This window comes from Hypanus sabinus, chromosome 23 (genome assembly GCF_030144855.1).
Source record: "Hypanus sabinus isolate sHypSab1 chromosome 23, sHypSab1.hap1, whole genome shotgun sequence".
In the NCBI taxonomy this organism is placed as follows: domain Eukaryota; kingdom Metazoa; phylum Chordata; class Chondrichthyes; order Myliobatiformes; family Dasyatidae; genus Hypanus; species Hypanus sabinus.
In genome coordinates, this window is record NC_082728.1 from 50,424,435 (window position 1) to 50,436,788 (window position 12,354).

The following is a 12,354-nucleotide window of genomic DNA, read 5'->3' on the forward strand; positions in this document are numbered from 1 at the left end:
AGGATGTCCTTTTGCATTTGTACAGGGCCCTGGTGAGACCACACCTGGAATATTGTGTACAGTTTTGGTCTCCAGGTTTAAGGAAGGACATTCTGGCAATTGAGGAAGTGCAGCATAGATTCACTAGGTTGATTCCTGGGATGGCAGGGCTGTCTTATGCAGAGAGATTGGGCTTGTACACACTGGAATTGAGGAGACTGAGAGGGGATCTGATTGAAACGTTTAAGATAATTAAAGGATTTGATAGGATTGAGGCAGGAAATATGTTCCAGATGTTGGGAGAGTCCAGTACCAGAGGGCATGGATTGAGAATGAGAGGTCAGTTATTTAAAACAGAGTTGAGGAAAAACTTCTTCTCCCAGAGAGATGTGGAGGTGTGGAATGCACTGCCTCGGAAGACGGTGGAGGCCAATTCTCTGGATGCTTTCAAGAAGGAGCTAGTTAGCTATCTGATGGATAGGGGAATCAAGGGAAATGGGGACAAGGGACTGGGTATTGATAGTGAATGATCAGCCATGATCTCAGAATGGCGGTGCAGACTCGAGAGGCCTACTTCTGCACCTATTGTCTATTGTCTACATTAAATTCCATCTACCATTTTTCAGCCCAATTTTCCAGCTGGGTTAAATCCTGCTGCAGGCTTTAATAGCCTTTCCACTATGCCCCCAAACTTGGTATCATCTGAAAATTTGCTGATCCAGTTTACCACACTATCAACCAAATCTTTAATGAACATGACAAATAACAGACCCAGCACCAATCCCTGTGGTACACAGACCCCCAGCAACCATCTACTCCTACTCTGTGGCCTCTCCCACTAAAGTTCTAACTCCTATAATCAACACACTTATTAATGCAGCAAGAAATGTAACAGAGTCCATAGAGAGGAGGCTCATTTTCATATCTACAACTCTTTGCAGTTTCTTATCTATGATACCTTCTGTGAGGCAATAATTTAAATATTGGTAAGGGGAAAGCTGTCTCTTGAAGGCACATTTTCCTAGAGTTGATACATACTGCCTCATAGAATGATGTGGTAGAAAGTTGCAGGTATACTCCAGAATTTAAACATTGAAGTTGGTCTAATGCAGAGTTAAGAATGTTCATCATCATGTAATGTGAAGTAAGAGCAGGAACTGGCCAAATCATGCCTTGGTCTTGCTGCTCCCCGGTAAGAGGTGGATTAGATCTTGGCCTCAATTCTTCTGTCTAGTTACCATATAGTCTAATGTTGAAGGTGAAGCTGAGGTGGCATTTCTTGGTTTGGCACTCCAGTGTGATATTGTACAGTATTTTCCCTCCATTAAAGAACGTGATCCAAATCTGGTTTACCTGTGTAAGCAACCAGTCCTTAAGTGTATTATTATCATTGTACTCTATTTTAATGGAGCTGAGGAGTATGAAGCAATTATTTAGGATTCTGATTGCATCTGCAATACTCTAATTTTTCAACTGCTTGATAAAGATATATATGCATTTTATATAAACCACATTTTGATTTCTTTTTTTAGGAATCTGCCCAGTTTCATTTTCTGGATGGGAAAAAATTGACTCCTTTGAAGTGACAGAAGGAGAAAAAGTGGGCAAGCCCAGAGAGAAACTACTAACTGTGAAAGAAATGCTGGAAGTGGCCAATCAGTAACCAAGCTGCCAAATGAAGGGATTCATACTGAGATCTGCATAGTACACACTGCCTTGCTTCTGAACATTGTTAGTGGCTGATTTAATGGAGAAATATTTCTTGATCTTTGTAAAACAGTCAAGATCATAAGGTTCTCTTGAAAAAGGAAGTCTGTGTCTATGAGAAACGGCTACAAAGGTTTGCTGTTTTGAAATTGAAGTATTATTCCAATTTGTGTTGAGAACATTTTTCCAGAATTTAAACAATTTCAGCAGAAAGAACTTTTGATGGTGCTAAACTTGACTTTCTCCAGTGTGGAATAAGACCAGCTTTTTCCTAACTTGAAGGATTGCCCCCTAACTTGCATTTTCTCTTTGCCAACTGAGTACTCAGTTTTGAGAGCTGGCATCTTCAATTTTTTTTTTCCTGTGCTAATGCTACTGATGTATGATATTTCACAAAATAGAAAGCTCTGAGGTGTAGAAATAGCAGCTAATAGAAGTTATATTGATTATTGTTATACTAGAATTTACATTGCCTTAGGACTTGTTGCTTTAACCATATAACAATTACAGCACAAAAACAGGCCATCTCGGCCCTTCTAGTCCATGCCAAACACTTACTCTCACCTAGTTCCACTGACCTGCACTCAGCCCATAACCCTCCATTCCTTTCCTGTCCAATTTTACTTTAAATGACAATACCGAACCTGCCTCTACCACTTCTGCTGGAAGCTCATTCCACACAGCTACCACTCTGGGTAAAGAAATTCCCCCTCGTGTTACCCCTAAACTTTTGCCCCCTAACTCTCAACTTGTGTCCTCTTGATTGAATCTCCCCTACTCTCAATGGAAAAGGCCTATCTATCTATCCTCCTCATAATTTTAAATACCTCTATCAAGTCCCTCCTCAACCTTCTATGCTCCAAAGAATAAAGACCTAACTTGTTCAACCTTTCTCTGTAACTTAGGTGCTGAAACCCAGGTAACAATTCTAGTAAATCTTCTCTGTACTCTCTCTATTTTGTTGACATCTTTCCTATAATTCAGTGACCAGAACTGTACACAATACTCCAAATTCAGCCTTACCAATGCCTTGTACAATTTTAACATTACATCCCAACTCCTATACTCAATGCTCTGATTTATAAAGGCCAACATACCAAAAGCTTTCTTCACCACCCTATCCACATAAGATTCCACCTTCAGGGAACTATGCAGCATTATTCCTAGATCACTCTGTTCTACTGCATTCTTCAATGTCCTACCATTTATCATGTATGTCCTATTTGGATTATTCCTGCCAAGATGTAGCACCTCAAACTTATCAGCATTAAACTCCATCTGCCATTGTTCAGCCCACTCTTCTAACTGGCCTAAATCTCACTGCAAGCTTTGAAAACCTACTTCATTATCCACAACGCCACCTACCTTAGTATAATCTGCATACTTACTAATCCAATTTACCACCCCATCATCCAGATCATTAATGTATATGACAAACAACACTGGACCCAGTACAGATCCCTGAGTCACACCACTAGTCACCGGCCTCCAACCTGACAAACAGTTATCCACCACTATTCTCTGGCATCCCCCATCCAGCCACTGTTGAATCCATTTTACTACTTCAATATTAATACCTAATGATTGAACCTTCCAACTAACCTTCTGTGCGGAACCTTGTCAAAGGCCTTACTGAAGTCCATATAGACAACATCCACTGCTTTACCCTCGTCAACTTTCCTCGTAACCTCTTCAAAAAATTCAATAAGATTTGTCAAACACGACCTTCCACGCACAAATCCATGTTGACTGTTCCTAATCCCTGTTCCCTGTCTATGCAGATAGTTATATATGCCATCTCTAAGAATACTTTCCATTAATTTACCCACCACTGATGTCAAATGGACAGGCCTATAATTGCTGTGTTTACTCTTAGAACCCTTTTTAAACGATGAACAACATGAGCAATACGCCAATCCTCTGGCACCATCCCCGTGTTTTATCAAGGAAATGTGGACTTTGTATGTAAGTGCAGTCTGGCTAAAGTACTTGTTCTCTGCTGTTTTTGTTCCATGGTTCTGCGTTTCTTTAATGTTGCACTACTGTGATTTTGAATACAAAACTTATGACTTCAGATGTTTTATGTTACTGATCTTTTATGAAACAATTGAATTATTTTTTTGCCTTACTCATTTATCCTGAAGTATTTTTCCACTACACTAATTTTTATTGTTCATAGTTATGTTAATCAGATTTGACTCTCTTACTTTGACCAGTTTGGATTGGCTTGGAGTCCAGTTTATTGGCACGAATAAGGAAGTAGGGAGCTACGAAGTTAATTAAGCAAGGTACAAATCAAAATAGAAATGTAACTTTCTTTAAAATTGTGAATACCTGTGGTGTATGAACTCTAAACAAATATTGAAACATTTACTGCTATCATTTCATTTTGTATTGGGCCAGGTAATGTTGGATCTGGTCAGCCACACTCAGCTTGGCCAGTGGTGTCTTGCCGTGGGTAGGTAGTCTTGAAGGCTTATTCAGAATGGGCTTTGAAAAGGCAAAACCTTGTGGGAAGTGTTTGCCTTTTGACAAAATTGCCAAGAATTTTAATAGACTTCTAAAATTGAAGTAAGTAATTAAGAACAAACTAATAAAATCATTAGATGCCTCCTAATGCTTATGCCTGTAATCCCTTTGGATTTTATTGTTGCCTTGGATCATATGTTAAATTTCATGTGAGTTCCATCAAGGAAAGGCTCTGCCATTGAACCAAATAGTGTTTCGTGGCAAACCTTAGTTACAACACAAATGCAATGAGGGTCGTGAATGTTTGAAAAGGACTAATTTTAATTCAGTTAAACCATTTCAGACTGTTTTTTCCTGCAACTCAGTGTTGATTTGAACTTCAGTTGAAATTCAGTGAATTGTCTTTCACTCACCTGAGTGTCCAAGACATAATGATGTAGAGTTGTAATACAGTTGGCCCTCCTTATCCTAATCGGGAAAGTTCTCTCTCCAGCACTCGTTGTTTGAGAGTGTACAGACTATTTTTTTCTTGTCATTATTCCCTAAACAATACAGTATAACAACTATTTACATTGTATTAGGTATTATAAGTAATCTAGAGATGATTTTAAAGAACAGGCAGTCCCCGGGTTATGAACGAGTTCCATTCCTGAGTCCGTCTTTAAGTCAGAACAGGTACCTCCGGTATTATATAGCGTCAGTCAAACGTTTGTCTTAGTATATAGTATATATTTTACCTTTCTACACATATAAAACACTTAAGAAACATATGTATTTCAATAATTAAACCACTGCCTTGATAATAATAATTGTAGCTTTCATCAGGGCAGGGCCTTTCTCACTTTATCCATTAAAATTGTTCCGATCGTTGACTGTAGCCTAATGCTTTTCCAATGACTGATGACGTTTCACCTCTTTCCAAACGCTTTATTATTTGCACTTTATTTCCAGTCGTGATCATTTTCATGAACAGAAACATTGTGGATTCAGAGCTGTGCTGGGTTCTAAAGTCCACCACACTGAGACATGTTAAATAAGGGACTTGAGCATTCACATTTTTTGGTATCTGCGGAGGGGCCCCGGAACCAATCCCCTGCGGATAAGGAGGGCCGACTGTATATGCCAACTGGAACTCTTTTCGTACTTTGGTCTTTTGTACACAATTAACCCTATAAGCAAAAACAGTACATATCAGCAGCTCAGAACTGCTATTTATGTCGACAGAAGTGGCTGTACAGTATTTCAATTAGCATCTTTACAGAGCAGGAGGTCAAGTTGCCAGTTGGACACATTCCACTCACAGTGATCCTGTAGTGCCATTGAAATTTAGCCCAAACAAATGGTCTGGAAGTTACTTTTTACTGCTTGCCTGCTGTATTTGGATAGGTGGTTTCATTGTATTTCCAAAAGGTAGATCCAACTGCACAAGACGGCTCTAAGTTTGTTATTCACACCAGTCTTGCCCAAAATGCCTGTTGTGGGAATGAGAAATTACCATGTCATAGCAGATTCCCATAAGATGTAATTACATTATAGTTGGGGGACTTTTATTAATAAACAACATTTTATCTTGGAACTTTCACAGACTATGATGGCTGTTTGGACATGGTTCATACTGAGCATAATTTATTCACGTTACTGTCCACTTCTGAAAGTTTTTGACTACAAGCAAATGAATTTTTAAAATGTAAATGTGTGTGCAAGTGGAAAGCCATGCTTCCATACATCTACAAGCAGCTTGTGTTACTTAGAAGGTTTGGGGATGGTTGACTAAGTCTCATCCTGGTTCAGTTTATCCTTGAATGGATCAATAAGTTTTATGACATATTGGGAAACCTGAAATTTAATCTGGCATTTTAAGTTAATGGGCTTCTACTGATACATTGAGTTGGGCTGGAGGAACTCGGCAGATCCAGCAGCAATCTGTGGGAGGCAAGAAATTGTCACTGTTTCTCGTCAAAATCCTGACGCAGCTTTCGACCTGAAACATCATTAATTCCTTTCGTCCTACAGATGGTTGACCCAGTAATTTCCTTCAGCAGATGTTTTGTTGCTCCACATTCCAGCATCTACACCAGCTTTGGATATCCTGTCTAATTGTGGATTACTGATCTATTTCCTGTGAAGATGAAAACATATTAATATGGGTACCCTGTAAGAAATATAGGTTAGTACTATTCCCATTTGCACACGCACAACTGAAACTGGAGTAAATCCCCTAATCAATGTGTACAGGAATATTCCCTTGTGTTATCTTGGTTGGTTTGTTCTTAAGGGTGAAAAGCATTATCAAGGATGCATCTCACCCTAACCATGGACTTTTTATTCTCCTCCCATCTGGTAGGCGCTACAGGAGCCTCCACTCCCACACCAGCAGACTCGGGAACAGCTTCCCTGAGGCTGTGACCCTGCTGAACCTCACATCATAAAGCTAAACAATATTGCACCCATATTGTACTGTCTCAGTACTTTTATATCTGTATGCTGTAGCACTTATTTTCAGTTATTTTGTAATAACAGTATTCTTTTGCACTTTTTAAATTCTAATTCTAAATTCTAAATTAAGTCCTAAATGCTAACTGCATTTCATTGGCTTTGTATCTGTACTCAGCACAATGACAATAAAGTTGAATCTAATCTAATCTAATCTAATGTGCAGGTTCAGCTGGCAATTGATAACACTATCTCTGATACTGCAACATATTAATTTTCTGAGAATACTTGCATTTTCGGACCTGAAATTTACACTGTCGGGCCTAGAATGAGCTGAGATTGGGGAAACGTGACAGCTTGTAAAACAGAAGTTGCTGGAAATGCTCAGCAGCTCAGCCCCGACCTGTGAAGAGAAACAATCAATGTTTCAATTTGGAGATGTGTCGTCAGGACTGGGAAGATGACAAAAGAAGCCTGTGAAGTTACAGGGAGGGTAGCGAAGGGGGGTGTCACTGATGGGATAAAACCGGGATGACTATTGAGATAAACTGTAAACAAGCTTATTTTATTACTGAGTAAATGGGAACCATTAGGGAGCAGGAACATAGCATAATGTGGGGACTGTGAAGTGCAGAGCAGGAGGACAAGTGTGGCAGGACAGGCTGGACAGCTCCTGCACTCCCAGTGTCCAGGGAAAGGGGAATAGAAAGACAAGCTGAGCTAATATTACTGTCACGTGGTCGGCAACAATGAATATAGAATTGAGTCAGGTTTTATAAACAAACATAAACATTTATTAAACTCTGCTCAACAAAAGTGAAAAGTAAATGAACGACTAACATAACCGAAAGTTATGTTATATGACAATTTAATAAACAGCCAAACTCTGGAATAGTTCTTAAAGTGGTATATTCAAACACAGTCTTAAAGTGGTAAATTTGCAAGTCAAAGTGATTTATACAGTCAGTAAGGAGAGACTTCCCTGAAAATTGATTTCTTCAAAGATGTGACATTACTGCTGCTCCCAGCTGTGAGATGCCTTGTCCAATGGATTCATGATGAAGGAAATAAAACGGCTTAAAGGAACTGACCTTTTTGCTGGTGGGTGAGCACTGCACAAGCCTTCCTGATCTTGCAGGGGTTTTATCTCAGATACAGGCCACTATTCCTGAACGAAGATTCAATAAGGTTGATCCTTTATAAAACCACCAAATGACAACAACTTTACTCAATCCTTCGGGTTCCTGTACTTTGGTGAGGCCTTCATTCTCCAATACTAGACTGTAAAGGTAAAACAAAGGTGCAACAAACAAAACTGGCAGTGATTGGTGAAACTGCCGGCAATAACCTTTGCACCTTAAAATAGAAAGTAAAACTCCACTTTAAAATGAAACTGCGTCATGAAATGAATATGCAGCAAAACTAACGAACTAACCCTGTGATAAGAGAGTTTCCCCTTATATATCTGTTGGAACATTTCATCATGTGACCTCACTGGCAGGAAAATTACATCACCCCACCATCACAAGACAATTACATCATGCTCACAAGATACTCAATTATATCATAGTCATAAGACAGTGTCACAATCCAGCAACAATGAATATATGATTGAGACAGGGTGTTTATAACAAATAAAACACTTATTAAACACTATATTTAAAAAAACCCAAGAAATAAACAAACGACTAACTTAACCGGAAGTCAGCTGCGATACGGCAGCTGGAACAGTTCTTAAAGTGATAATGCAAAAACAGTTCTCAGAAGTAGTAATGCGAAAGTCCAAAATAATTTACAGTCCTTTAAAGGAGAGGCTTTCCTTGATAATAAATTCTCTTTCGTGGCGTTACTGTTGAAATATGGAGATCGAAGTATGCTTCGATCAAAGGATTTACAATGAAGAAAAATGAAACGGCTTAAAGGCACTGACCTTTCTTTGGCGAAATTTTACCCAACCCTCTTCTTCTGGCAGAACAGGGGTTATCATGGGCATAGCTGACGATTTCCTTCCGAATGAGAATCAAACAAGGTTGAACCTGCTTTACCGTCGAAATCAACTTTCCTCGATCTTTAACTTCCTGAACTTCAAATCTTCTCTCTCCAATGACTGGACTGGCAGTATTATGGCAAAATTGCCGGCAATAACTTTTGACTTAAGGCAGAAAGTAAAACTCCACTTTTAAATGAAACTGCGTCATAACATCGGAATACCAGCAGCATGGAGTCACTACCAAATTCAACCATGGACTGCCCACGTCACAGGGTGGGTTTCTCCTTTTATACCTGGTTGAAAAAACTATCACATAACCTGTCACTGGCGGGAAAATGACGTCACTCTCCCATCACAAGACCATTACCTCATCTCCAGCATAGCTTCAATTACATCATGGTCACGTGACAGGTACAAGATACCCATGGGTCTGTAACAACAGTCATAAGATTATCATGGGGTATGTAACACCTCCCTCCAAAAAAGGGAAAATTTTGGTCTGTTATGAGCAAAATTTTAACAACTATTTACAAATGTCTAAAATCTACAACATACACAATGTACACAGTATTATCATACAGCACCTTGCTAACTAATATACAGTAGGAGTGTTACAAATGTTAAAATACCACTCTGTTAAAAAAATTACATTGTACATTCAACATCTAGTCAACAATCACATTATCTTTGCCTTTAATATGAGTTATCAAAATATTATAATCCTGTAACATCAAACTCCAATTCAGTAACCTTCTATTTTTGTTTTTCATCTTACTCAAAAATATTAATGGATTATGATCAGTGTAAACTACGAGTGCTTTCTGAGTTGTACTAACATAAACATCAAAATGTTGTAAAGCCAAAACAAAGGATAATAATTCCTTTTCTATGGTTGAATAATGTCTCTGATGCTCATTAAATTTCTTAGAAAAGTAAGCTGCTGGATGATCAACCTCAACACCCTCATTCCTTTGAATTAATACTGCTCCTGCAGCCTCATCACTAGCATCTACAGCTAATGCAAATGGTTTTTCAAAGTCAGGTGCCCTGAGCACAGGTTGATGACATAGCATAGTTTTCAATTTATCAAATGCCTTCTGACAAAGCACTGTCCACATAAACTTTTCATTTTTCTTCAAGAGGTTAGGTAATGGAAGGGCAATGTCAGCAAAATTCTTACAAACATTTTGGTAATATCCTTTCATTCCCAAGAATCTTCTAAGAGTCTTTTTACCAGTTGGAGTGGGTACCTCTAAAATTGCCTGAACAGGAACTGATTTACCTTGACCCACAACGTAACCAAGGTAGGTCACAGTGGCATGACCGAATTCACTTTTAGCTAAGTTAATAGTTAAATTAGCTTTTGAAAGCCTTTCAAATAGTTTCTCCACCGCAGTAATATATGCTTCCCAAGTATCATTTCCTGTAACTAAATCATCAATATAGGTATCTGTATCTTTTAATCATCTGCTGGAAAGTACCCAGTGCATTCTTCATCCCAAAGGGAAGAACATTATATTCATACAACACAGATGGGGTTACAAATGCAGAAATCTCTCTACCTCTATCCATCAATGGAACATACCAATAAACTTCTAACAAATCAATCTTTGTAAGGAACTTTGCCTTTCCAACTTTGTCCACACAATCATCCACCCTAGCTAGGGATTGGGTACACATCTGTTTGTGTTACAGTGTTCACCCTCCCGTAATCAATACAAAACTAAATACTACCATCTGACTTAGGTACCATAACACAAGGTGATCGCCAATTAGTAAAGCGGTTAATATTTCAGGTCTGTAGTGCTCCTTCAAACTCTTCAGAATTCCCAGACCACTTGGAAACCCCTTCATCCTTCAGCCTCAGCTCTTTTGAGCTGTTTATTGCACTTCTTGGATTTTCCCTACTCTCTTATTGACTGTAACCTCCCCCTCCTGTTCGGATAAAGGTTCCTGTCTGGAATTTTTAACTATTTCTCTTTCCACAGATGCTGCCCGACTTACTGAGTTTTTCTATTGGTTGGTGTTCCATTGCCATACTAAGAGTTGCTGTGCATTCTGAGACACAAAACACTGCGAATGCTGGTTTCGGGCTATAAACTCAGTGGGTTAGGCAGCATCATGGAAGGACAGGGATTGTCAATGTATCAAGGCAAAAGCTGAGATTGGAGAAGGGAACTGGTCAGCGTAAAGAGAAGGGGAGAGGTGAGACAGGAGTTGGAGGTCATGGGTTGCCTGAAGATCAGTGAAACATGACGGACATATTGGACAAAGGAGGGGGGAATGGTGGCAGGTGGATGGAGATGGACAGAAAGAAAAAATAATGAGGCAGTTGAAGCAGAGTGTGGGAGAGGAGTATGAAGGTTGGAGGCGATTGCTGAAGGCAGATAAGCAGGAACACATAGGCCTGCTAGTGTCAGATTGTTAGGTAAAAGAGGTGATAATGGAACCATTAGGGGAGATGTGAATAGTGGGAGTGGGGGGATGGGAGGGGGAGGGATAGTGTGTGCGTTGTGGGTGGATGGAAACAGGAAGGGGATGGGTTGAAGATGAGTGATGGAGAACAGAGGGAGGGGGAGGGTGGTGCTATGACAAAGGGGACACTTAGGCTACATCCACACTACACCGGATAAATCCTTAACTGAAGCATTTTCTCTTTGTTTTTACCCTCCGTCCACACTAAAACAGTGTTTTTGTCCCCTGAAACCAGAGCTTTTCAGAAACGCTCTTCAGGGTGTGTAATTTTGAAAACACCGCTTGGGCATATCAGCGTGGATGGGGTAACCAGAGAAATCTGAAAACACTGTCAGACAGCAGCGCGCCATTTCATTGTTTTCTTGAACGCAACCTAACAATTTCAGAACAGATGGAAATGAGACTGAAGCCAGAAGAGTTAGAAATGTACTCATCGGGGTTTCTGGTGACGTCATCATCGAGAATGGCAGCTTAAGTCACTAGCTCCTCCGGAAAAACACGTATTAAGCCCCGTTAACCTATCAAATATAGTATTTTTCAAAAAATATTTGAACTGAAAAGAGGGGCAAGAATGGGGAAAAAGAATGGAAATTAAAAAAGCAACACTGCGGAGCCTGCGTCTGAGGGGAGTGCAGCGAGCGACTCTCCGACCTGACCGCGTGCTAGCAAGGCGGACGCTGGGCCTCGTTCAGGCAAAGCAGTGAATATCTTCGAAATCCTGAAAGAAATGGAGGTCTAGAAAGATATAAAGCAGCAGCTCCGTGATATTAAGTCAGAGCTCACCAGTGTCAATCAAAAAATAGCGGTGGCAGAGACTTGAATTGAGAAGGTGGAAGATTGTGTTCAAAATGTGGAGTGGATACTGAGTTAGATGATAAAAATATTAAATCACCAAAAAGGTAAACTGCTTGACCTGGAGGGAAGATCACGACAGAAAAATATCAGAATCTACAACATTCTCGAAGGAGCGGAGGGCTTGTCTATGATGGAGTTTGTTGGAAAGTTACTGTGGGACGCACTGGATCATCCCCTGGCTTTGAAGCTGGAAGTCGAAAGAGCCCACCGCGCGTTAGTCCCGAAACCTACCCAGGATAGAAAGCCACGCTCAATAATAATTAAATTCCTTCGGTACAGCACCAAGGTGGAGATTCTACAAAGGGCCTTGGGTAAGAAGAGAGTGTTTTTAGAGGATAAATTAATATATTTTGACCAAGATTAACCCCCCCCCACGGTCCTCCAGAAACGCAAAGAATACTCTGAAGTACTAAAGCAAAATAAGATTAGATTTCAAACTCCATACC

General features: G+C 39.8%; 1 protein-coding gene across 1 annotated transcript in view; it reads left to right on the forward strand.

Moving 5' to 3' along the window:
- fdxr (ferredoxin reductase) overlaps positions 1–5,706 on the forward strand; it is a 62,747-nt gene extending 57,041 nt beyond the window's left edge. The window contains exon 13 of the mRNA XM_059948870.1: positions 1,512–5,706. Coding sequence (XP_059804853.1) covers positions 1,512–1,642 — 131 coding nt within the window. The 3' untranslated portion in view covers positions 1,643–5,706. The remainder of the gene's footprint in view (positions 1–1,511) is intronic.
- The last annotated feature ends 6,648 nt before the right edge of the window (positions 5,707–12,354 follow it).